Here is a 26,763-nt window from a genome sequence, read left to right on the forward strand (position 1 = left end):
CATTTGGAAAAGAAAACGATGAATAACAGAACAAAGGGAGAAAGTAATTTGCACAAAATAAAGTGGTTCCGCAAGAACTTAAGTTTCTTTCCTATGATTCAGCGTTTCGGACATTTTGAAATTTAGTTGCAAATCTGTGAAATGTTGTTGGAGATTAATCTGGAACAATAGTATATTTATGGTAACGTGAAGCTTGCTGTGGAGAACTGTGGAGGATTTGTTCTTTAAGACCTTTACATCTCATCTCAGGACAGTGGCTCTCATTTTCCCCTAATGTTTTCAGTTCAGTGCTTATAGCTCGCCATCTGCAAAACCTATTTATTTGCTTTGTGGTAAGTTTTCTACTTAGTTAAGACAAAACCTTAACACCTTATAAGTCAGAGTTAAGTGTTTAAATTCTAAGGCGAAATGAGTTAAAGCGGGCGACTGTAAAAAAAAAAAAAAAAAAAATGAAACCTGTCACCAATGATACGAATTGAATCCTTAAAAAAACGTTATGTGGTTTGGAAATCTTGAATCAGAAAACAAACATTTGTGTTTGTGTTGCCTAGACAAACACGGCTCTGTTTGTGTTGTTGTTGCAGAGGAGCACAGAATGTGTATCTGTTCAGACTCATGGACTGCGCAGAAGTCGTCCAGTTCTACGATGTAGAGCTGATTTGCTGTGATAACAGAGGCGGAGTGTCAGCTGGTTCACCGTGTGTGAGCAGAGCTGGGAACCAGCAGCAGCAGTGCAGGATGAATCATTTGCATATATATAGATGTGTGCATATAAAACAGGAGAGAAGGGTGGAGTTGTGTCTCGGCCATTTTAAGACACAAAGGAATTTCTTCAATAAATGTAGATAGGAGAGCGTCCGTTTTTGTGTGTGTTTTTCCCATTGTTTTGAGCTAATTGCTAATTTTTTTAATACTAATTAAGGAAGAAATGTCTTTTCTGGAAGTGCAGGACCCAGTGATGCTCTGCTGTTGGCTCTTTTACAATGATGTAGGTCAGTTTTGAGTCTCCTGGGCTCACTGACATGCGGGTCGCCACACAGGCACAGCTGCATCCAAGAAATATGACATGTCAGAGTTAATGTGACAGCCAAGTCAGAGCTGTAATAAGAGCTTAAACTGTGTTCATTACAGCGCTCCTGCTCTGTGACACCTTGTCAATTAGACATCAGCGCCTGAGCCTCCAGATTTCACAAACACAAAAAACTGACATGTGAACACAAAGGTTAACACACACATGACTTCATGCTTATATGTGCTGCAGAGACAATTATACAGTTATACTACAGCGCACTCTGAGTTTTACGGTAATCTATAATTTCCTAATTTTACTTGCATATTTGAATATGAAAGTGTCAATTTTTAGTGTTTAAATTTTACAATTAGCACATTTCTTACTTGTGTAAATGCTTGAAACGCAACGCTATGTCTGAATTCCTTGCGTTCACCATTTTGTAGAGCAGTCCGAATCTACAATTCCAAAATTCATTGCCCCAGAACCAGTGTGCATCAATGCTCACCAGATTGGGCAAACATAGACCACAATGCATTGCCTTTGAACAATTTTCTTCAGCTCTGCCTCGAAATGAAACAGGCTTTTAAAAAGTGGAGCTAAAAAAACAATCATATCATCAGTGTGGGGTGTTCTGAGAACCAGGATGGGAACACAATGGCCTGTAATAGATAAACAAGTGGATTGTGTCTCCCCCTAGTGGTAAAATCTGCTCTCTTTATGTAGAGAGCAACACAAAAGGACATTTGGAGGGCATTTAAAGCTTCAGCACTTTATTTGATCATTTATCAAACTAAGTATTTGTGACAGGAAAAATAATCACGTCTGATCAATAGCAGCAAAATAACAGCGGCTGCCAGACTCCTCAGCACACAGAGAGGGCAGGATGGGGAGCCATCGAGTTATGAAGATTCATTGGTTGTCCTTTGGAAAATAGCATTAAAAAATATTCTCAATATAGTCATTCAACAGAAGCTTTTATCTAAAGTGACTCACAAAAGAGGAGCCAACAGCCCACAGAAAACAGAATTACAGATCAAAAAAGTGGTATAAGTCTCCAGTCTTATATCAAACTTAACTCCAGTGGAGGGACTGTGAAATAAATAATGTGTGTCTTGCATTCAAGGCCTTAGTCATGGGGGATTGACGTATGTGGGTGCAACAGTTTTTTGGGTTGTCCGGGTTCATGGAGGGTTGTAGGGATGAGCGGCTGCATCTTTAGGGGACCGCAAGTGTGTCAAGATAAGGAACGTACCATTGTTGTGCGCGTAGTATCTTGACGTATTTCTAAGGAGAATGCAAGGGGCGCGCGCTTATGATGTACGGATGATGCTGTTGTATGGTGACCTTCCGCCACACTATATCTTATGTTGGATGCAGGGGGTATGCAGGTGCGCGGAGGACGCCTGTAGAATGTGACCAAGCTCTAACCATGCTCCTAACAGTCAAGCTGTCCAAAATGAGTATGCACGTATCACATAACCCTTGTGCTATCCTAGGCACTTTAACATAGAGAGTGGGGTCATCTAGACCCACTAGACAGTGCGCTGAACTTTTTTCTTCAATAATTTCTGATCTTCACTGGTGTCCATGGATTACATGAAATCCTCTCCACCCGTATCCACCTTTGTCATGGTAGGGAGAACACATCAATGGTCATCTTGACCCCATTGGATAGCACAAGGGTTAAAGAGCATAAAAAAAATTATATCTCACCTACTTTACCCTCCCTTGTGGCCTTAGAAAAAAAATGTGCATGAACATTGTTGGCTCACCGAGTTGACTACAATCTTAAAATTTTGTATAGGCCACCTGTGTGCCCTGCACCGGTTTGCCCATTTTCTTGCCCAGAGAAAGCCCGTATTCACCTGTAAGGGCATTTGTGACTGAGGCAAAAGTGAGATTGGATCGTTGTCAATAAATATGAGATAGAAATTTGGTCTACATGGGTTTCAAACATTGGCAGTAAATGAGAATTTAACTGAGCGACCCCGTCCCCCTTGTGTTCCAAATAGGAAGTACCGGCTGGTCCCAAAAAGCTGAAATCCTACAGGTATCTTTGGAGAAATGAACAGCTATTTCTTAGTTGTTGTCTTAGTCCAAATAACCATTCTTGCTCTACTCCCTGTTATTAACACATTCTTGCTAATCCTAATTTTTGTTTTCATGATATGTCTGCTGTACCACAAGTTATTCAAGTAATAAACTGACCGATCAGATGCCTCTATAAAATTAGGTGGTCTTGTGTCGAACAGGCAAAGCGTTTGATTGACACATTCTCCTGAGCCTGCTTTCAGGGATAGGGGTGTGGCCTTCTAACATGCTCACTCCCGATCGGAGAGTGTGGTTGCCATAGACATGTAGACAGACTAATCGTCTGGTTCCAACATGGCGATGGACATGTGGCAGAAAATGGCGTCTGAATTGATTTCATTTGTTTGGACCTGAAAGAAAAGGCATTTTCTATGGATGACGTCACATGCAATTTGTCCAGTTATACATTATACCATCAATGGTTCTAAAGCTAAAGTGTCCCTTTTTTCTACTGTCAGTTTGCCCTAAATGTTTCTGTGGTTTCCATAAAGGGTTGAGCTTTCTCAAAGCACCCTCACCTGACTCCATATGTGTTGCCGACTTTTCTCTTGCAGAAGCGTCTATTCTCTCCTATGACGGCAGCATGCACATGAAGGTGGTGATGCCGAATGTCATGCACACCGAGGCGGAGGACGTGTCGCTGCGCTTCCGCTCCCAGCGGGCTTACGGCCTCCTCATGGCCACCACCTCGCAGGACTCTGCTGACACCCTCCGGCTGGAGTTGGATGGAAGTCGAGTCAAACTCACAGTCAACTTAGGTATCGTATACCCCCGCCCACTCCCATCAGCCTCCACACCTCCACCTTCACCTGAGATGGCTTACTGCTGAGCGGTAACGTCTCCACTCCACTTTTTGAGTCATCATCTGTTCTTCATACCACTGATCTGTAAGTTCCTTTCAGTTCCAGGCAGGACTGCCGTTTTTAACTCATGCATGGGCATTCATGTGGTTTCTGCACACAGTATATGTGGCAATTGAATAGTTTTGGGATTTGGCTCAGATTTAAAATGGAAAACCAAAGCAATTGCAATTTAAAGATATCTTAAGACAGGTGTAGGTCTTTGATGTGTGCTCAGATCTGAGACATACCTCTAAGGATCCTCAGTTCATCAGACAGCAAACTGTTAGAGGACACTTCTCAGGTGTTTCTCACTAACCTGTTTTTTTTGTGACCAACTTGGAGTCATTCTTCTGTTTGAGTTTTCCTTTGCTAACTACAGTATCTTTATTGGAACTGTGTGCTTTTTTTTTTTTTTACTTCAGTGTCTTGTTCTCTTCATTTCCCAGTCAGCTCCATCTCCCTCCATGCTTTGTCAAAAGATGGTATTCACCCCTTCAAAGGCCTTAAGCCTGCGGCCCGTCAGGCGAACAGCCCGAGAACAGAGCCCAGCAAAACCTGCAGTTGGCTGCGACCCCATACGAGTCCAGGTCCAATCTTTAAAACATAGATCAAAAAAGAAAAAAGGCTAAAAACTTTCACCTGTTTTTATCTACTAGTTTCAAAGCCGAGACACATCGGTTGGTTTACAATCAAATGATTTATATTCTACAAAAACATTAATTCCAGTAAGGCAGACTGTAGACTTTGAACTTGTATGAGTGTTTAGTCTTTAGCTGGTATAGATGCAGTGTCTGTAAGTGCTTTTACTTTAAAGCCTGTCGTAGATTCAGCTGTTAGGGTCACATGCAGGCGTAGCATCATATGGTTGGGGATCCGGTGCCTCTGCATGGTGCTGGTGCTGATTGGATCGCGGCTGTTTGCTCCCACTTTTCTGTTGCGGTTGACGACACATGAAACCACCAGCCACGCGCCGACCAACCCAGCAGCTGTTCTGACTTCAGATCATAAAAATCTGCTCTGTTCTCTAATCCAAAAAAAAAAAAAAAAAAGTCAGATTTGTTTTTCAATTTCGAAAGACTGGAACTGCTTTATTGGAGCAGAGGTTTGGAGCCAGAGTCACCGACTCTTCTGCCATGAGTGGGTTTACATCAACAACGCAGTGTTGGGTTGCAAAAGCTGCGTAGCTGGTAACAGAAGTGGCCATTTTAGTATAAATACATGAACTGATCCATCAAGTTTAATCTCTTGTAACACAAATGATATGAATTGACATTTGGTAATGTTCTGAGTGATGTTCCATGTTTTCATGTCCAAAAGTCAAATTGTAAGACTGCAGGCACGAAATGGCCGCCCTGCCGCATGTGTACGTCCCCGGAAGGGTGGACTTTTTGTTTTTGGATGTCTGCAGCAGTAACCTTGAAGGATGCAATTTCATCTGTCATTTATTCTTCCCCATCTAGACTGTATCAGGATAAACTGTAACTCCAGTAAGTTAACACTCAAGTTTCATTTTGCTCTGTATGTTGATGGGATGTTGATGTGCTCTTGATCTATCTTTTGTTTCTTTATCTAATTTATTTTCTTACTAAAAGCATGGTCAAAAGAATACTTCCTTCCGCCCTAACAGAGATTCAAGTACAGACACGTTAAACGTATTAAATTAAATATCATAGCTGTGTAATACTTTCTCTGATGTGTAATTTGGACCAACTTAAGGAATAGAATGAGATGTGTTCTGACAAAAGAAATCTTATTTAGATCAAAACTACAAAGTCTGATTCTTACCAGGTGGTAAATGAGAAACATGTAAACTCAGGTGATCATCAATCCACTTCTCATTGGTTTTCGCTCAACTTTTCAAAGGCTCGCCGTAGAATGTAGCGCTTTTTTATAACATGATCTACTGCACAGGTTGTTTACGTCAAGGTGTCCAGATCTTGTGGTTGCTAAACAAACCCACATCATGACCCCTCCACCTCCTTGCTTGGTTGCTGAATTTACTCTTTGATTGCTTCTTCTAATGTGGCACTTTCCATTTCTGAAATCTCCACTTGGTCTTGTGTAATGACATCGATCAAGCATCTTTGATGTTTGCTTTGAGATCTCCAGAGGATTTCATTAAAAAATTAGTCAGTCAAAAAAAAAAAAACTATCTTTTTCTAATTCTGCTTTTGTGGACTTTGCTGGTTAACATGAAAACTGAGGCCTGCAGAGTCTAAGAAGTCTAAACCAGAACTGAGTGGCGTTCCCTGAGCACACAGATGACTTTTGTCTGTAAGGCACTGCTTGGTTTTGTTTCTTCGTAACTCCGTTCTCTTCTTCAAACAATCTCTAATGACATTTTTTTTATCTTCATGTTCCTCATGTTTGGGAAACAAGCCTTCAGTTTTTCCGCTGCATCTGGCCAGCTCACCCTTGAAAAAGAGATCTTGAGCTCAATGGGTTTTATCTGGTTAAATAACAAAGAAGAAGCTCTTGTGGATCTGGTGTTTTTCACGGCTTTGCTCCTGAACTAAAGTTGTTGAGAGATCCACTCCTGAAAAGAGCTGTTGTGAGTTTTTCCACTTTCCATCCTCAGAATGATGGACTTGGAGGTTTTGGAAAAGCCCTTTTTCTGTAGGATGATAAAAGATGTGGCATTTGCTGTTGATCTGAGCCTGATTTAACCTCATTCCCTGGTAAGGAGCAGTCATGAGTAATACTAGAATCAAAAAAAGAATACTTTCTTCCTGTGTTTTTGATTTTATTTTTTACATTTTACCTTTTAAATCCAAACTAGTCTCAGTAATGGATATTTGAACATGCTGTCTTTGTCTGTGCAAGGCTCTGATAGTTTGTTGGGACCTGGCTTCACTAAAGACAGTCTTTCGCTTCAGCGGGTTGCTAGAAAAAACATTTGCTCAAAAGCTAGTTTGAAGCTAGGTCTTCTGATTTTTAACAGATTTCTAACAATAGTGTTAGTTTCAATTTAAAACTAAATGGCAGCAAATGGGGTCAGAAGAGGCAATGACAAAACCTTTTTGGTCTTCAACAGACAGTTACAAATAATTTTTAAACAATAATACTAGTTTTTGTTGCTTCAAGTTGCAGTTAAGAGAGGGTTGAAATTATTAAAGTAACTTTCTCTAATTTGTGATAAATATTTTGCATTTCTGTATACCACTGTTGTGTTCTGACCCAACCAAGCCTTTGTTTCCCTAAAAAGAAACCTCCATTCTGACAGTTTCTCGGCGGCAAAGCCACTACCCAGAATTTATGTCACCGACTCCGTCCAGACTGACTGATGGGAAAACAAAGGTTTGGTTTGAGCCTCAGCATGTCCTTAACGTTGTGACTGACCATTGTTCTCAGGCAAGGGACCGGAGACCCTGTATGCCGGGCAAAAGCTCAATGATAATGAATGGCATACAGTGCGTGTGGTGCGCCGCGGCAAAACCTACAAGCTAACGGTTGACGATGATGTAGCTGAAGGTACATACCTGGAAATGCTTTCAGTGTTGCCTTGTCAGTGTAACTGCACCATGCTGGGGTCTGTTGCCGCTAGTGCCAGATGATATGATAGAAAACAAGTGTAGCTATGAATCTGTAGTGACAATTTGCAGTAATCTAATACTGTTAATGTAATTTTCTCCTTAAATCAGCCCTTTTGTGTTAGTGTCAGACAGTGTTCTCTTTTCTTTTCGTTTTTGTGTCTTTCTTTTCAACCCATCCCCTCCACCCTCCCCATTTCCAGGACAAATGGTGGGCGATCACACTCGCCTGGAGTTCCACAACATTGAAACGGGCGTCATGACGGAGCGCCGCTTTGTCTCCACCATTCCGTCGAGCTTCATAGGTCATCTGCAGAGCCTCAGGTACACTTTTTAAATGTTTTAGGCGTGACGTCTTTCCAAAGAGCTATCAACGGAAAGAAAAAAAAAAAAAACTAAGCTGACATTTGTTAAAAAAGAATAACACATCCAAAACTTTAGTTACACAATAAGTATCATGTAAATACCACTTAAGTACACTGTTAGTACTGTACTGTAAAAGAAAGCGTTACCTCTTTAGGATAGGGGTGTCCAGACTTTATAAGGAGGGCCATATTTGGCGAGGTTTTCAGGTTCTTTCCAAATGGAAATGTCTTAACTGTTGGCATAAAATCATCTTTTTTTAAAAAATCAGATTATTTTAATGGGGTTAATTTCTTTACAGGTAACCTAACTTTCATTCTGCGAAAATTACGCTGATTTTTCATATTTGAAGGACATGTTACACAAAAAAACTGAGATGTCAGAGAAGCTTAAAATCCACCGACGAGCTTAAAGACCCACTCCAACCCTTTTGATCTGTTTTCAAAGCGCTTCCAGTGGACTTTTAATGTAAATTATTCCGATTTTACCAGAAAAAAAGCAAAACAAAACGAAACAAAAACAGTTTTGTTTTGCAGAGTGACAGTTAGAAATTCACCTCTAAGTTGTGGGCGGGACCATTTGATCAGACTAACCTCACCCCCCTCACCCTCCCCGTTGTTCAGAGCTCTCTGTCTAAACACTCGCTGGCTCAGAGCCCCTCCCACCCGCAATCTAACATAACTGGTGCAACAAAAATGACGAGCAATATCGGAGCCATCAGCCGTACAGTTTAGATCCAGATTCCAGGTCAGACGAGGAAAACAAAGACAGACATGGATCTATCTGTCTAAAAGTGGATGCATCCGAATCAAGTAGAATGCAGCGGAGTCACAAATATGCCTTTTTTCTAACAGCATTTTTCCTCTGGTCCTGATTCACAATGATTTGAATAAAGAACCACTAAGAAATGCATATTTGAGCTTCTATACTGTATGTTTGCTATCATTAGGAAAATGCTTTAAGAATTAAAAACACCAAAAGCACGTTGTTGTTTTTTCATGAGAGTGGGTCTTTAAACAGCTTAAATTAATTCTGTACCATTTCTCTAATGTGAACAACTATTTAATTAACAGTGAAATGATCATGAAGGAGTGAAAAACCCTTTAAATGCAGCACCTGTGTGGACAACCACCGAAGCCCAGCAGCTATAACCAGATTTCCACGTTTGTAGTTGTTTTGCAGAGCATTTTGCATTGTCCGTTATTATCATGCTATTTCAGCATACAAAATGCAATCTGCATTCTTTTACTTCATCATTGTCTTGACGGGACCAAATTTAACAGGGTGGAGCTTTTGAGTGTGGCCGCAGCTCTGCTGCCATCCTCTGGTGAAACATGAAATTGCTGTTTTGGTTGCATGTCTTTTCTCCTTCTGCCAACAGTGCTGGCGGCCATATTGGGTATATTTCTTTGAAAAGGGCTGCTGGCCAGATCAGAATTGATTGTGGGCCACATTTGGCCCCACAAGCAACACTTTGGTCGTGCCTGCCTTAGAACCTACAAAGCATGATATATTTATCCATATGTGTTTTTTTAGGACTCTGGGTAAAAAAGATCAGTCTTTTTTGACGGAAGTTCATTTGACTGCTCTCCTCCTTCCATCAGGTTTAACGGCATGCTCTACATTGACTTGTGCAAAAATGGTGACATTGATTTCTGTGAGCTCAATGCTCGCTTTGGGGTTCGCTCCATTATTGCCGATCCAGTCACCTTCAAGTCCAAGAGCAGCTATCTGAGCCTGGCCACCCTGCAGGCCTACACATCCATGCACCTCTTCTTCCAGTTCAAGACCACCTCTCCAGACGGTATAATCCTCTTCAACTCTGGAGACGGCAATGATTTCATCGCTGTGGAGCTGGTGAAGGGGTTGGTTTTATTCTGAAAAATAAAAGCTTTATGGACAAAATGAAAAATAACATTTCCATTTTGTTGGGTAAAATAAATGTCTTTGGAAGGATTTTGTCTTAGTGAAGTTCTGAAGAGATTTCTTTACATGTGACTCTTATTTTCTTTTCTGTCTTTTTTTGTTTACATATTTAGACCAAAATTTAAGCATTCAACTTTTTTGGATTGTCTTGTTAAGGCTGATTGTTAAAAACCTGGATGTAAACATAAAAGTTATTAAGACAATCCAAATACTATGGAAGCGAGTCTGTAGCATAATTAAAAATAAAAGTCAAAACCAGAAATGCTTTTTAATTTTCAAAATAAAGCTGCATTTTTTGACTCAAAATTAATATGAAAAAGCAATCCACCAAAATGCTTTTTCATTTTCTTTTTTAACACTGCTTATTCTGTCACTTAATTAAAATGATGATGAAAATGGTATTTGACATTTCATTTTCTAAAGGTTCTCTGGTAAATGTGTAGCATAATTCATTTAGAAATGTCTAATTTGACTATTAAAATGAATTAACAGAAATGCTTTTTAATTTTCAAAATGTAACTGCATCAAATGACTCAAAATTAAACATCCACCCTGTGAATATTGTCGCAATAATCATTTCGAGAAAGCATTTAGAAAGCTGCTTGGTAGTCCAAGAAGCTGTGTAAAATCATCAGCAGTTCACAACCACCACAAAGCCAGCTTCTCTGCCGCTAACACAAAGATACACTGCTCCTGGTCTGTCTGTCTCTTAGCAGCCGGACCGCAGAGAAAGCAGTGACGTCATCGCTCCGCCTCCTCGCTGGAAATGCTTTCTTGAAATGATTATTGCGACAATGTTCGCAGGGTGGATGTTTCAATGCAAATGCAATCCCCTATTTGCATTTTCGTTTTAATTATGACACAGAATAAGCGTTTTTTAAGTATAAAATGAAAAAGCATTTTGAAGTATTGCTTTTTCATTTTAATTTTGAGTCAGAAAAATGCAGCTTCATTTTGAAAATTAAAAAGCATTTCTGGTTTTGACTTTTATATTTAATTATGCTACAGAATTGCTTCCATAAAATACAACAATCAAATAACTGACAGCTAAAAGTAAACAAAGAAAGTACAAGTTCTTTTTTATTACCTTGTTACTTAAAATGTACGTGTGGTCAATTCAAATTCTGGAAGAAAGTCAGTTTAGATTTACAAAATGATGCAGTAAAGTATTCTTTGCTCTGTTGGTTAATGACAGGGCATCCAAACAATAAGCTTTTTCATTTAAATTGGAAAAAAAATCCCATCTCTGGAGGTGTTCTTGTAGTTTTAAAACAATTACTTTCAACGCAGTTCATCAAATCTTCATCCATTCTCTCTTTTAGATACATCCACTATGTGTTCGATCTTGGAAACGGGTCCAACCTCATCAATGGCAAAAGCGAGAGGGCTCTCAATGACAACCAGTGGCACAACGTGGCCATCACCCGGGACAACAGCAACACCCACACTCTGAAAGTGGATGCTGTGGGCACAAGTCAGAGCATCAACGGAGCCAAGAACCTGGACCTGAAAGGTGGGCTCACCAAACATGGATAAATTATATTTATGTATTGTTTTTCTTTTCTTTAATTCTGGTGCACTATAGATAAATTGACCTCTGTTTAGATGCAGAAAGTTACTCTGCATTCATGTGGTGTTGGAAGATTTGTTCTTTTTCTGATGTTTATGTGTGTTTTCAGAGTCATTTTCCAATCCTTCCAACACCACATGAACTCAGCATTTCTCTACATTTTTGCCTGACAGACACCAACCCACTGGTGCAATAAATGTTACACACTTTAATATAAAGACTCCAAAGTTCTAAAAGAAATGTAATATTTTTGTCAACTTTTTCCGACACATTCCATATTATTTCGTTTTCCTGGGAGGTGGAATACTAAAACACTCCATGCATCTGCTCCTAGTCTGGCCTTTCTGTCAAATTTTAGAACTAAGTGGATGAGCAGTAAATAACTGATTCAGAAACTCCTCCCCACCTGGAGGAAAAACAAAACTAAAAACGCTCAGTTTGTCTTATCGGTCTTCAGCCACAGAGACATCTGGAAACTGCATCAAACTTAATCTATGAACAGAAAACAATTAAAACTTACAAAACCACAGTTTTTTTCACTTAATTTTAAAGAATTTTTTATGTGGTACAAAGACAAAGATATGTTCTTTTTTAAATTATTATTACTTTCTATGTAAGTGAGAATGCCTGACAAGGTGTCCATGTCAGAGATCAATGGACGCCGTGAAGCAGAGGACAGTTGCTTCTGCGAAGTCCTTTAATTTCCAATAATAGTCCCCTCAAAGGGCATTATCCCACTTATATAATGGTCTCCTATGAAAGGAAGAAATATAAGATCAAATATTAGTACTTTATTCTTGTTATTTTTAATTTGGATATAGTTTAGAACGTCACCGAGCGGTGCAACGCGTTGTCATGGTAACCTGCAGTTTGCTCTGGCGCATCTGGTGTGTGAGGACTCACCAGCGGAGGAAAGGGGTATATACCGTAACACTGCTGATTAATTGTGTCTGTTCCCCTCTGTGCGTTTCAGGGGATCTGTTCATTGCAGGACTCGGTCCCGGCATGTATGGCAGCCTGCCAAAGCTGGTGGCTTCCAGAGAGGGCTTCCAGGGCTGCTTGGCCTCCGTGGACCTTAATGGGCGCCTGCCGGATCTTCTCAACGACGCCTTGTTCCGCAGCGGGCAGATTGAGCGGGGATGTGAAGGTACACCGCCGCTCAGATCTCAGCCTGACGTAGACTACTACACCCCTAAAATCAACTCCAACTTCAGCTCCAACAGTCCCATCTTCCTGCTCAATGCTAACAGCAGCTCCTCCACCGTGCATTTGTATGGATCCCACTCCCTCTTACTTACTGCAGTTATTGCCTCACTCACCAACAGTTAGAAAATCAGGCGTCCCCGTGTCTGCCCCTCCACACATTATCAGCCATATTGGCTCGCCTGTCACGGTGACGTCAGCTACTTTTAAGAAACGAACTAACAGGTGCTCTGTTTTTATGCCTTTTGTAGAACTTGTTTTTTTTATTATTTAAAGATACATAACATTCATGTATACCCTTAGATTGTGAACGGATGTCTGATGTTTAGTGACACAGTCGCATTCTGGAACAAACATCTGCATTTAGATCTTCTTCACTCTATGAACTGTCCCTTCTCACGGCGTCTCTGGCCAGCTAACGGTATTAGTCAAAACGACTTTAAAGTTTTGTGGTACACAAACAAGAAAAAAAAACAGAAAATGGGCCCCTCCTTCATAAAATCGAACAAGATTTAAATTGGTAGCTGTTTGCAGAATTACCAAAAAAATGAGCTGTGGTCCATTTTCTTTGATCAAACATTTCAGCATGACTGCAGGATAAATATAAAACAACCTAGAAGTTAGTAAAAGGACGTAACGCTTCTCTAGAACCCACATTTAACCTGTAAAATATAAATAAATAAATAAAAAGCTGAATGGACGCCTGTGGTTTGGGGTTGTTCTTTAGTGAAACATGGACATGTGACCTCCATGTGAACGGAGGAGCTTACCTCTGGTCATGCAATCTGCATCAGGCCAAACCTGGAGCCCAGTCCATGCAGTTTGCTTTCAAAGCAGTGGCCAAAGCCGTTTGTGCGTGTTGCTTTCCAGCTGCTCGTGCTGCTGGTATACAGCAGCTCCATGAACTCGGGTCTTTGAAACATTTTGCAGAAACAAGCAAATGGACAAAATGTTTCCATCTTTTGTGGAATTTCCATGGCTGTTCTGGATCATCCTTCACAACATCGTCTCGTCTGCATGACGTTTCTTACGTTGGACACTGAGTTTACTGAATGTTCTTGAAGACTCATAGAGCTCCACGTTGGACCAATGGATGCGTTTGCTGACGTTTCCCTCTGAACAGAGAATAAGTGTGACAATCTGAATGGGTTTGATGATGTTTTTTATCACTGTACTGAACACACTGTGATAAAGTGATGGTTTATTAGTTTATTTTTCCAAATAAAGTCTCATCATTCACAATTGGTTGCCCATCGCATTCTGGTGTTTTCATTAAACGTGTCTGTATGATTTTGTAACGCTTCTTTCCCCTGTTTTTGCAGTGAATCATGATCAACTGCTCGGTCATTTAACCCTCGTTCTGCCCATGTTTCATCATAAGCCTTCATCACATCGAGACAGTCTGTGTTTTGCTCAGCGAGCGTCTGTCAGAGCATTTCACTGACAGCCAAAATCCAGCTTGTTCTGCACTGCATTCCCACTAGATGGCGATATTGCACAGTGCAGAAGACAGCTTTGCTTATTTAGCTTCTTAAGGTCAGTCGTGCATGAAACTTGAATCAAAAGAGGCAGTTTGAGCTGCAGTCCTGTTTTTTGGTTTCGTTCTATCCATCATCTCATCACGTCATTTAAATGTAAACCAGGTAAGTCTTTGCATTTTATTTCTTTCAATTGAGGACAGAGAAGTTTGGTCATGTGAAGGTATAAAAAGAGGCATGGCAAAGTTAGCGACATTGAGCTGCACTTCTAGATGCACCTTTAAGGAAATGTGCAGCTTCGTGCACAGATTAAAAAGATGATTCAGCCCAAATGCAGTCATCCAGGTAAAGAAAATACAAGATTGCAGCTGGTTGCACCACTCAAACAACACATGATGAGCGGGGCCTGAAGGGTTAGTCTCAGAGTCTAGTCCCAGATCTGATTTTTATCTCTGTGCTCATGTGGGGATCTGCTGCAGGACCCAGCACCACCTGTCAGGAAGACTCTTGTGCCAACATGGGCGTCTGCATCCAGCAGTGGGAGAACTACACCTGCGACTGCTCCATGACCTCCTACACTGGAACGCAGTGCAACGACCGTGAGTCCAGAGAATGCATGACACTCGTTTTGGAAACAAAATTAAAACATCTGCCAAAAAAAGGCAGATTGGCCACCTAAGAACATGCAGCAGGGGACTTTTTCTCTGTCACTTTGGAGCATATTTGAATTAAATCACTGACTGAGCGGCTGATGCCACAGTTGAAAATATAGAAAATGATATTAAAAATATTGAAATATTGTTGAAAATATTCAAAATGAGCTTGTGGTTCTTGCTGTATGCTCAACCTTTAAAGCTCCCTGTGTTTGCTAAATGAAGCGCACTTGAAGTTTTATTTGCTTATTTATTTTATCAAGCAGGAAAATATGAAAAACTAATTAGGCCTGACTCAGTTTGAAACTATTTTTCAGCAGATCCCCATTCAGCAGAATATAAACCTCAAGCTACATTCACACCGGCTGCGTCAACGCAGGTTCAAGCTGCCACTTTCAGTGAAAAGTCTGTGCAAATGCCCGTAAACCTGGGTTTTGGGCTCCCGCATTCAAAACTCTCGCATCCATGCGTCGCTATGCAAGTTTTTAAGTCTGTTCTCAGGTTCCAAGAGTTAAATTAATAATTGCAGTTTGTGCCTGGCCAGAATTCAATATGAAAGAAAAAGCCTGGAGCAAGATTCCCAAGACTTAGACCGCTTGGTCATTTCACACGAAGCCTTTTCCAACTGCAGGCAGCGTCCATGCGTGAGTACATCGTAGCAAAACAAAAAGAAGAAGAGGCCCCTCCCTGCTTGTGCAGTGTGAACAGAATGGGCTAAATTCAAGTTCAAGAAGACTGCACGTCGCATGTTCTGTGTGAATGTAGCATTAGGTGGTTAACTTGTTTGTCAATGGTTGTGTCAGTGTTTGAGCCAGACAGGAACATTACAACATCATCGGCATATAAAAGGAGAACTCAAAAGTTGAGCACTTTGGGTAGATCGTTTATGTATAGAACAAAGAGTAGGGGACCTAAAATGCTGCCCTGTGGAACACCCAAAGAGCACAGTGAGAATGTGAGAACCAGTAAGGATGAACTACCTAAAAAACAAATAAGAAAGAAACGTATGATATGCAAATGTCTGTGCAACACAGCATCTGTGATGTAAATGCTTGGATTTCACTTATGTATGAAAAAAAAAGTGAAAAGGTGGTGGCAAAGTTGTGAACATTAGGACCTTTGATATGACACAACTATACAGCTTTGTTCCAATTGTGATATATACTCAGACACTGCTGAGTCTCTGGACACAATTTGTACTTGAAACATTTAAAGGGTTGGATCTGAAAATTCCCTATATTCTTCTGCCCTAACTATAAAGGTTAAAGATGTCAGAAGCATTGCATGTGTTTGCTTGTGTATATAAACCATGTGGTTAAACTGTACTGAAGCTTAAAAAAATCATTTGTTTTGGACAGAGAAACAAAGGTCAAAGTTATTTCATTTATTTTAATAGAAACTTTACAAAAATAGGCAAAGTTAGGATGTAAAGGCAAAACTTTTGATAATCAGTTTTTGTCAAGAGTAGTGTTTTTTATCCATCAAAAAAATTGAATACATATATTTTTTCATGATCAAGTTGTTCTCTTGAATTAATATGTTTTCTACCTGCTTTCATTCAACTTTGGCAAGTTGGACTGTTCAGCTCACCCCTGCGATGGGTTTTCTTCTTGAACCTTGAGGGTGTCAAAGATTTAAAAGTGTTTCTGGTAAATGGCAAAAATGTTGACCTGATTTGTCGCACAGCCCTGAAATCCGGTCCATGCAGCAGTAGAGCAGGTTATGAAGCTCCTCCTGAGCGAAGCGCTGCACTTCTGTCAGGTTTGATGAGCTCCCTCAAAGGTGAGTTTCAGCTCTCAGATCTTCACAGGACGCAGACGGTTTAGATTGAGCTCCAGTTCTCTTTTCAGCCAATCTTTAGTGCGTTTGATGTTGGTTTTTACATCATCATCCTTTTGGAGGAGCCGTGAACTGTGACCGAGTCTGACCACGTGACAGTAACATGTTTTTAAGCAGAACACGCCGATTCAACCAGGACGTCATGAGACTTGAAGGAGTTCCTGGTTCCTGCTTCTAATATTACTACTGATTCAGACTTCAAAGAAGAGAAAATCCTTGCGATACTGATGATCAAACCAAAATCTAACATTTTGCTGATAATTTAGTAGATTCTATGGAAGCATTGGGCTGTGACATTTACTGTGAAGATTTGGGGAAGATGATGGCTGAAAATAGTGCATTTGTGACAGGTTCAAATACATTTTGAGCTTAATACATCCATAAAACCCATTTTATGTCACGAACAACGCCCTGGCCCCCATCGCCCTTTCAGTGGCAAATGGACAGCAATTTAAGAACAATAGATGATGCTGGAAAGGTGGGCTGTTAAAATCAATGCGGTTAAAAGTGAGGGGATACCTCACTTTTGGAGAAAAGAAAAGTTGGATACTCCAGTGTTACCCCTCCAAAAGCTGGTCTGGAGCTCCGCTGACATTTAACTTATGTTGGAGGACATACGTTAAAAAATGGATCTCTTAGCAAATACAGTACAGATCGATCACCACGACGGCCATTACGCACACGCAGGGGGAGGGAGTGTTTGGGTGATCAGATGCTACTGTTGGAGGACGGAGGCAACAGTTTTGTCCCGCTCCACCAATTTTAACTGCACCCCCTTGGCCTTTTCACAAACACACCAGGAGGGTGGTGGTCACATTGGTTTTGAACTCACGACCTTCCAGTCTCAGGGAAGACACTCTACCACAATTATGACAAAAAAAATCATAATTATACCGTGTTCAGTCAAAATAAAAAACATTTTCCTATAGTTCTTAAAAATGATGCCTCTGAGTTGGGGGCAGGACCGGTGGCGAGGAGTAAGCCCGCCTTTACTTCTCGACATCCATCTGTTTACACGCTCTACCGCTAGCTTCCGGCCCTTACAAGCAGTGAGATTGTGGCCTTTCCAGCATCTTTTCTATGTCAGACTTTTTTCATCTGCTCCTGATTCAAAACGATTTGAACAAAGAAACACTCAGAAATGCGACTTTAAGCCTAATTTTCTTTATATATGTCCTCCATCATCACCAAAATGCCACAAGAACACGTTAAAAACACCCTTTTTTATCAGAGCGGATCTTTAAGTGAAACCAAAGCAGCAGCAGTTTGGACCTATCAACACATCAGATTCCAACCTTTACCTGCGGGAAACACTAACCCGATAACTTTTACCATGTTTTTTCGTCACCATAAGAAGGCGGGATTGTGATCAAGCTGTCCTTGACACACCACCTTATAGCATATTGATGAAGTGGGACTTTTTCTCTCCTTGAGTTTTTTTGAATCACATTAAAGACATGAGGGACTCATAATTTTTACGGATGAAAATTTCACTTCAGGTTTGTGTGGGATACTGAGTGCAAACTTCCCATTTGTTATAGCTGCCTTGAAAGTTGTCGTGAGACTTTCGGTTAATAGCTGTCTCAGTCCCTCAGGCACTTTAACCCTTGTGCTATCTTAGATGACCCCACCCTTGCATTGACGTGTTCTTCCTACCATGACAAAAGTGGATAAAGGTGGAAAGATTTCATGTAATCCATGGACACCAGTGAGGTTCACAAATCATTGAAAAAAAAAGGTCAGAGCACTTTCTAGTGGGTCTAGATGACCCAACTCCCTATGTTAAAGTGCCTAGGATAGCACAAGGGTTAAACACAATTTTCAAAGATGGCAGAAGAGATAAAGCCGACGTTTTTGGATCCAATTTGAACCACTGGGGGGCAGCATATCATCATCAACAGACTTCAGCCTCAAAGAAGGCGTTTGGGTCCAGCTCCTTCTTTGAGGCTCAAACTCTTTTATATCTTTATACTCCTGACAAACCAAGCTGAGTCTGTTGTGTGCTCAAACCTTTCAGCAGCACGTGATGGAAATTCTCGTCTCCACTCTGAGGCCCCTTTGGTTCTGTCTGAGCTCTTTAACCAATCCTAGAATTCCAGTGGTATTTGCTGCTCCGGCTGCTTCTTTCATTTCACTTTAGATGACTTCTTTTCAAAATTTAACATTTGGAATGAGGAAGAATGTTCATCTGGCCGTATGTGTCACCAAATGGTGCATAAAGCTGCAAAAACAGTTCAAAGTGCTTGGTGGCGCTGCCACAATCTCTGTGCTGTTTGCTCAGAATGCAGGAAGGCCCGCTCAGATCTTCCTTTGAAACGTACAGCTGTCTCGCTGTTGACACGCCGTTGCATCATGACTGTCCACCATCTGGGACTGCTCAGTGGAAATTTCTTAGCAAATGAACTTCCTTCTGATTTCCTTCCATCTGAGGGGTGAACAACACTTCTGCAGAACCTTCTCTGTCAGAAAATCAGTAGTCAGGTGTTGGACGTTCTGACTAGACTTTAATGAGATCATTCAGGTTTATCATATTCATTGACAAATAGCATATTAGTAACTTCTTATGTGATCTCACAGAACATTCATTCAACCATCATTAAGAAGCCAAAGAACAAAGTCAATGAAAATACAAATAAATGAAATGTCATATTCATTCATCTTCTAAACCCACTTTGTCCCTTTTGGGGTCACGGGGCTGCCGGAGTCTATCCCGGCCACCCGTGGGCGAAAGCAGGGGACATCCTGGACAGGTCGCCAGTCTGTCGCAGGGTAAAATGTCATATTTAACTTTAATTTGGGAAAAGTTTTTAATTAAAACTAAAACTTTTGCATCCTTGTGAATCAGGAGCAGATGACAAACTACCTCTCTTAGAGGGGAAGTTCTGATGAACTGCTGCCGCTCTGCAGAAACTACGTCCTAGAAAAGGACACAGTTTTTTTTTTTAGTTCAGCCAAAAAAAACTGCATAAACATAATTTAAAAAACACTGAGTGCTTAGATGAAAGGATGATCAGAGTGGGACTTTAATCTATTGATTTAAGTATGAGCTGAAAGCATTTTGAAGTAGGCCTATATAAGGGAGGGGTTTCCATTATTTATAAAATGTTTATTTTGAGCCTTTTAATAAGAATTTTATTTTGGTGGGGAGTCAGCTTCTTCTCATTTCCCATGATTCTTCTGATGGCATGCTCTCCCACTTGCTAACAGCCCTCTCACAACCTCAAGCTAGCATTAGCGGTGCAACAAAAATGGCAGGCAATACTGACCAGTATATAGTATTTCTTAATGTCCTCCATCACTAAAACAATGCCACATGAACATCAACACCAATAACACGTTTAATTGGAGTGGGTCTTTGAATGACTGTGAAAAACCAAAAAGAAAGCCCAAATCAGCAAGCCTCCTCCTCCATGCTTGTAAATTGGTGCTGTGAATTATAAACGTATATCATCAAGTTTGTTGCAGAAGTGGTTTGCATGGATGCAGTTTTGTAAACTTAGTTATGTCTCCTTTATTTTGAACCCGGTTGTTCCCTGCCTGCTGCCGTGTGGCGTTGGGGGGTTCCGGCTGCCGCTGCTGCTGCGGCGGGGGTCTGGGTGTGGGGGTGGCTGGGCACTCTCCTTCCTTCTTTTCACATTCCACTGTCCATTTTAGAAAAACATAAACACTCACCTGAGCACAGGTGTTAGCTCACCTTTGCACTAATAGTTTGCATGATTGAAGGAATGAAATATTTCACACTAGTTGGTTTAAAGGCATAAGTATGCGTGTGTGAACACTATCTGTTTTGTGTACATGTCGACATGTGGACATTTTTTCAGCCAGCAGGTGTATTGATAACATTTGAGTGTGTGTGGACAGGCCCCGCCCTTTTTGTACTACATTTGAACCTTACCGTAATGATAAACAACCAGTAAACTTGCTGCTCTATGCTGCTTCATGGTCTTATCCCCCCCTTCCTGTTATCACCCTCCTACCCCCCCCTCTCTCTAACATCCCTCTCTCTTCTTCCCTTCTTTCCTTTTCCGTCCGGTCCAACACCAAAGATTTTCAAACATAATTGAAATTAATAAAGTTTATACCTCTGGTTTGTCGGAAGGTTAATAACTGTTTTTTAAGTAAAATATGTCCAACACAAGAGGCCTTCAGTTCTCATCTGCCTGCCCAGCTGTTGGACAGGACAAGTAAAAAATAAAAAATAAAAAAAATAAAAAATAAACGTAAATCATCAAGTTTGTTGCAGAAGTGGTTTGCATGGATGCAGTTTTGTAAACTTAGTTATGTCTCCTTTATTTTGAACCCTTAAAAAAAGATCCTAATTTTATTTAAAATCTCTATTATTCTAGTTTATCCACAGAGATCCGATTAACGAGGAGATATTTTAACCGCGACTTATTCTGATGCTCCAGATGGTTGGAAGCACTGAAGAATCTGAGCTGTTGCTTTCAAGTAAAAGCAATGAAAAGGGAAGTTTCTGAAAGAGTGTGCAGCATCTGATTAAACACAACATGGATTTGGCTACAGAGTTTTGATTGTCAGCCAGCTCTTAAAGCTGAATCTTAGAAAACAAAGCAGGGGTCTATGCCGGTGGGTCGTGCTTCTCAAAATGCACCAAACTTTTTCCTCGGGGGGGGTGGAGGAGGACAGGGAACTGAAGGGTGTTAGGTCTTTGAGCTGGAGTCCACATCCATCACAAGTGTGTCACAGGGTTTACAGTGAGGAGACCGGCAGAAGATGAAGTGGTGCAGTGAGGCAATAAACTGCGTCTTATGACTGAGCAGTGGTGGAAAAATTAATATGAATCAAAGACAGGAAATGTGAACAGGTATTGGACTGGACTGGTAAAAGTTATGGCTTCTCGTTGGTCTTTTTGAATAAGAAAAAATGGAATCCTCCTGCTTTTGCTGAGAGAAAGAGGAATTGCTTGGAGAAGTTATGGCCCAGTCAGTTAAAGCTCCTGGGCATCATAAGCTTGGCTTCCTAAACCATTGAGATGCACTCATCATTCGTAGCTGCAGCATTTGTGATTTGTGCTTCGCAGAGGTTCTAAGGGGTGCATCCTCTTTAATCGAGTCCGCAGCCTGGTTTCTGGTTCTGGCCATTTGACTACTGATGAGGACGAGTGTCGAGATGCGATCAAATGAGTTGTGATCCTCCAGAGGTCTTTCAAAGACCTGGTGTCTCGGTCATACACACAGATCTGATTTTTTACTCCCTCAAAATATCATCAGAGGTGAAAATGCAGAAGCTTTATAATCAAGAAGCAACAGTCAGCTAATCCCCAACACGTACACCGGTCCGTCTTTGGAATATCTCCTTTGCGTTGCATGGGGAGTCTGTCTCATGACTGTCAGTTCGTTTACATTGGGTCAGTTGCGTATCCGGTCTATCCCCCCATGGTCCCTGGAAGAGGGGTTTACGTCCCGCTCTCTTTGCTCATCCAAAACTTAAGCAATCAGGGCCCATGCTCTCTCCTTCCTGACTGAGTCCTTGTAAAAAATGCAGGTTTTATGTCATAAATGTTGATAGGTTTTTGTAAAAGTAAAATTAAATACAAAATAAAGTTTTCTTTTAAAAGTACCACAGAAGTGTTTATTTTGAAACCCGGAACAGTAGAGGCAGCGCAGGAACAGAGCTGGTCAGATTTTTCTCATCCATCCATCCATCCGTCCGTCCATCCGTCCGTCCGTCCGTCCGTCCGTCCGTCCGTCCGTCCGTCCGTCCATCCATCCATCCATCCATCCAAACAACCAACCAACCAGTTTCTGTTGGGTGAGGGCCGGGTACACCCTAAGGAAGGAAGCCGCAGAGGACATGCAAACTCTGTACAAAAAGGTTCCTGGGATTCGAACCAGAGCCTTGCTGTGCGGTACTAACCACTAGGGATGCAACAATTCTTGGTTCAAACCAAATCAAATGTTACACCATTGAACCAAATCGTAGGAAGAGTTAATTGTTGTGTTCACACTGCATATGTTTATGTTGAAAATGTCAAACACGTGTTGTGCTAATTTTAATATGCTTGACATTGTTTAATTACATTATCATTCAGTAAAAGCCAACTTAAAGGTTTCTATTTATTGTTACTCTCTTATTGGCAAATTAAAGAAGGAGTTTTCTGTTTTCTGTTTTCTGTTTCTGTTTGTTTGTTGTTCTTATCGAATATTGAACCAAAATAAAACGGTGATCCAAATATTGAGGTTTGAACATAATCACACACGTTTTATTTTAAGTCCCTCTATCCATCTATTTTCAAAGCGTTCCCACTGGTTTAATAATTTCGATCATGCCGTTTGTAGCCAAAATCAAAAAGCCTGTGTCGTATCCTGTGACGGCAGTTGTTCTTTAGAAATCCCCTGAGTTGTGGACCGGTGGTGATTTACATGACCTTACACTCTGTGGGACAATAAGAACCAGAACAACCACGGTCGTGGAATGAAAAGCTGATCTTGAATTTAAGGAGTTGAATAAATAGTATTGTTGATGAAACAGCTATTGCAGTTTAAGGACGGAAGAAAAAAGGGATGAATGAAAGGAAACACGCACTAAAAAACAAAACAAATGATAGAATTCCTTATTTTCCTCGACAGACAATTTTTCTAAAAAGATCAACCTCCACCAGTTTTTGAGAAATCCAGTTTTTAATTTCTAAAGCTTTTAAACAAAAGACATAAAAGACGTAACAAAAGACGCGCTCACATGCACACAAAGGTGTATTCTCTCCATGCACCGTTGACCACGTCCTCCCTTCTTCTCAGCATCAGCTGAAATGACCATCAGTTGAACCTTCATCCCTGTGAGGAGCTTATGTGTTCTTGGCTCCATTAAACTCTCAGAGGCTGGTTGGCTGAGATCTTTTCTATGTCTTCTTTTCTTTGATCAACCTCCTTATCCTCATCGCTCTGGCGTTTCTGACAGATGCAGAATTCACAATCTCTATTTTTCTTTAAATTAAACTTGGAGGAATTTGGTTTATATTACTTGTTTGGCAATCAGAAAAATACTTTCTTTGTAGAAGAGATGCAAACATTTCGAAAAAAGGAATCGTTTGTTGAGTCAAAGAGTTTTACCACGAGGCAGTTATGAGGCGTTTTGGCATCATAATGTTTCATTTAGTTGTTCGACAGGTAATAGGGCTCCTATTTTTAAATTTGTATTTATAAAGCTGACATATTTATCACTAGTTTTCCTTTATAATTTAAATATGGCCGCAATATAGTGGCACAAAAAGGACACAGTGGCTCAGTGCCCTTTAGTTAACAAGTGAACTTGTATGAGGGCAGAGTCTTATTTTTTGTGTGCCTGTTAAATGATTTAACTAAATTTACTGTTTGTCTTTAGTATTTGCAGAGTAGATCATGACATTGTGCTGATTCTATTCTATTCTAGACATTGTAGTAGGTTTAGGGGATGTCATCTGGACTTGGTTTTAAAGTTGGAAGACCTTTTCAGGTCTGACTCCTCCCCCATAAGCGCATATATACCAGCTCTTAGACCAGCTATTTCAGAATTGACAAAGCCTCTTGGATAAGAGGTGAAACGTCTTCCAACTTTAAAACCAAGTCCAGATGACATCCCCTATACCTACTACAATGGAACCAACCTGGATGAATGAGAGTCTTCATAGACATCTATTCTAGACATTTTTTTAGCTGAGAGTTTGTCTGCAGCAAAAGAAAGATACTGAACCAGCAGCCCACAGAAGTGGACCAAACTCGCAGCTATAACGAATGACTGTAATACTGGACTTTAGATACCAATTCAATTCAATTCAATTCAATTTTATTTGTATAGCCCAAATTCACAACAACAATCATCTCAATGGGCTTCGTACCGGTAATTGTAAGGTAAACATACAATCAAAAAGGATCATAAATGCATAGAGTTCAACAGGATAATACTAAAACTTTAACTAAACAGACTAAACTAACCGGTCATCCCTTCCCTTAGACCCTCCTTCACGGGAAGAAAAAACAAAAAAAACAAAAAAACGATTCCAGAAGAAACCTCAGGAGTGCCCACATGAAGGAGGGATCCTCCCCCAGGACGGACAGGCGATGTACCATAACTCTTAGAGAGAATTAACTTATCTAACTCTACAACTACATATATAAAGTTCAGCAGGCGAGCTTCATCCAGATAGAGTTGGGGGACGTCTGGGGGCGCGAGACGAGCCAGAGGCAGGATCCACATCCAGGTGTAGGAACAGTAGTAGAGGCGAGCCAGAGACGAGTTACACGGTCAGGAACAGGAGCACGGATGAGCCAACTGGAATCTGGAAGCACTCCCACTCCCAAAGGGGGGAGTGGGAAAGAGGGACAGTACATGAATCACTGCACCAAACAGAGGCATGGAGAACTAAATGATGAATAATGATCAAGAGTAGAGGAGAGAAGGAGGGTAGAAGTAGATGAGAAAAGAAGACAGAACCCCAGTGCAGTTTCCCCAGCTTCAAACTTCTAGCAGCCTAATAACAACCTTATTGTTATTGTTAAGTTTAATTTAAAAAAATTAACAGTAAGGTAAATATTCTGTGCTAGTCTGACAATAAGCCTGTCCAAAGAGGAATATTTTCAGTCTAACTTTGAATGTAGAAACTGACTCAACCTCCCTTACATGAGCTGGGAGCTTATTCCATAAAACTGGGGCTTGGTGGATAAACGCTCTACCTCCAACTGCACTTTTAAAATTCTAGGAACCACAAGCAGTCCTGCATTTTGCGAACGAAGTGTTATGTTTGGATGTTAAGGGACTATGAGGTCTTTGATATAGGATGGGGCCATACCATGTAAGGTCTTAAAGGTTAGCAGGAGGATCTTGAACTTGATTCTGGAATCAACTGGGAGCCAGTGAAGTGAAACTAACACAGGAGTGATGTGATCTCTTCTGCTAGTTCCAGCTAACAATCTAGCTGCCTCGTTCTGAACAAGCTGGAGACTTCTTAAAGAACTCTTAGGACACGCTGCTAACAAAGAGTTGCAGTAATCCAGCCTCGACGTAACAAATGCATGGATGAGTTTTTCAGCATCACTTTTGGAAAGTATATTTCTGATCTTAGCAATATTCCGCAGGTGAAAAAATGCAGTTTTACACGCCTGATAAATGATAAATCCTGGTCAAATAAAACCCCAAGGTTTCTAACTGTGGAATTGGAGGCTATACTTACACCATCCAGGGAGACTATCTGAGCAGACAGAGTATCTCTGAGGTTTTTAGGACCTAGTATAATGACCTCAGTTTTTTTCTGTGTTCAAGAGGAGGTCATTAATTGTCATCCAGGTCTTGATGTCTCTGATGCAGACGTTCTGTTTCTCTATATGGTCATTTTCTTCAGGTTTAATAGATAAATACAACTGCGTATCATCTGCGTAACAGTTAAAAATAATGCTGTGTTACCTGATAATGTTTCCTAAAGGTAGTGTATAAAGCATAAACAGGATGGGTCCTAAAACTGAGCCCCGTGGGAATACTGCTGGGATATCTTTTGAAATATGGCTTCAGCTCAACCTCAGTGTGATATCGAAGAATAAGAGGTTCAGCTTGCAAAATGTTGCACACAGCGGGGTGAGGGGTGTGTCTTTGGGAGTCTCTGTCCTGTCTTGCAGGTAATTGCTGGGCAGGGACGGGGTGGGCCGGCCGGTCACAATTGAGCAGACTGGCAGGCAATCAGAGCAATCGGCAGGGTGACAGAGAGTCTATTTTCCCCTTCACTGACCTTTATATCTGCCCTGCTGTGTGCTGGATCAGCCATTGATCTCCTAAGCCCAACACTCAGACCATCAGCACCAAGTGCATCCATGAAGCTGCAGAGCCGCCTCTTTCTGGACAAGCGCTCCTCCGTTCCTGCTGAGTGTGGCAGGACGACCCTCGGGCTGCGGGAGCACAAGCTGAAACTCAGCGCCATTAAACTGTTGTTGCTCGGCAGATAGGTGAGGCTGACGAAGGAGAAGCTGATGCGACCTGGTTTATCTCTGTGTAACGCAGGAGGGAATGAGCTGAGTTAATACACTCTTGATAGGTGGAGGATAATGTGTTTGTTGACCTTCAACTCGCTGGTCTTCTTCAGTTGTTGTTTGTGTAATCTTTAGCCCTTCACTGTTCCACCTCTTATAAATCCAGAGCAAGAGGTGAAATAAAAAGCGGGAGAGCAAGAAATAAAGAAGATGGGGGAGCAGGTTGGTGTGGAGCCGGCGTTCTTCACTTGGTGGGGAAAAACAGCCATGCATCACGGCAGACAGGTCATTTGAGCAGTGCAA

At 41.1% G+C, this 26,763-nt stretch overlaps 1 protein-coding gene across 9 annotated transcripts in view; it reads left to right on the forward strand.

Moving 5' to 3' along the window:
- Positions 1–26,763, forward strand: part of LOC101169749 (neurexin-3a) — a 166,092-nt gene that overhangs the window by 107,589 nt on the left and 31,740 nt on the right. For all 9 annotated transcript variants that reach the window (XR_002292949.2, XR_002292951.2, XR_002292950.2 and 6 more), the window contains exons 11-18: positions 3,658–3,861; positions 5,406–5,432; positions 7,297–7,416; positions 7,679–7,799; positions 9,443–9,703; positions 11,087–11,277; positions 12,308–12,481; positions 14,495–14,614. Coding sequence is in view for 5 of the 9 variants with exons in the window: in XM_020713761.2 (XP_020569420.1) it covers positions 3,658–3,861; positions 5,406–5,432; positions 7,297–7,416; positions 7,679–7,799; positions 9,443–9,703; positions 11,087–11,277; positions 12,308–12,481; positions 14,495–14,614 (1,218 nt within the window). In the remaining 4 variants the exon portion in view is untranslated. The remainder of the gene's footprint in view (positions 1–3,657; positions 3,862–5,405; positions 5,433–7,296; positions 7,417–7,678; positions 7,800–9,442; positions 9,704–11,086; positions 11,278–12,307; positions 12,482–14,494; positions 14,615–26,763) is intronic.

The sequence above is a fragment of the Oryzias latipes genome, chromosome 22 (genome assembly GCF_002234675.1).
Source record: "Oryzias latipes chromosome 22, ASM223467v1".
Lineage (NCBI taxonomy): Eukaryota > Metazoa > Chordata > Actinopteri > Beloniformes > Adrianichthyidae > Oryzias > Oryzias latipes.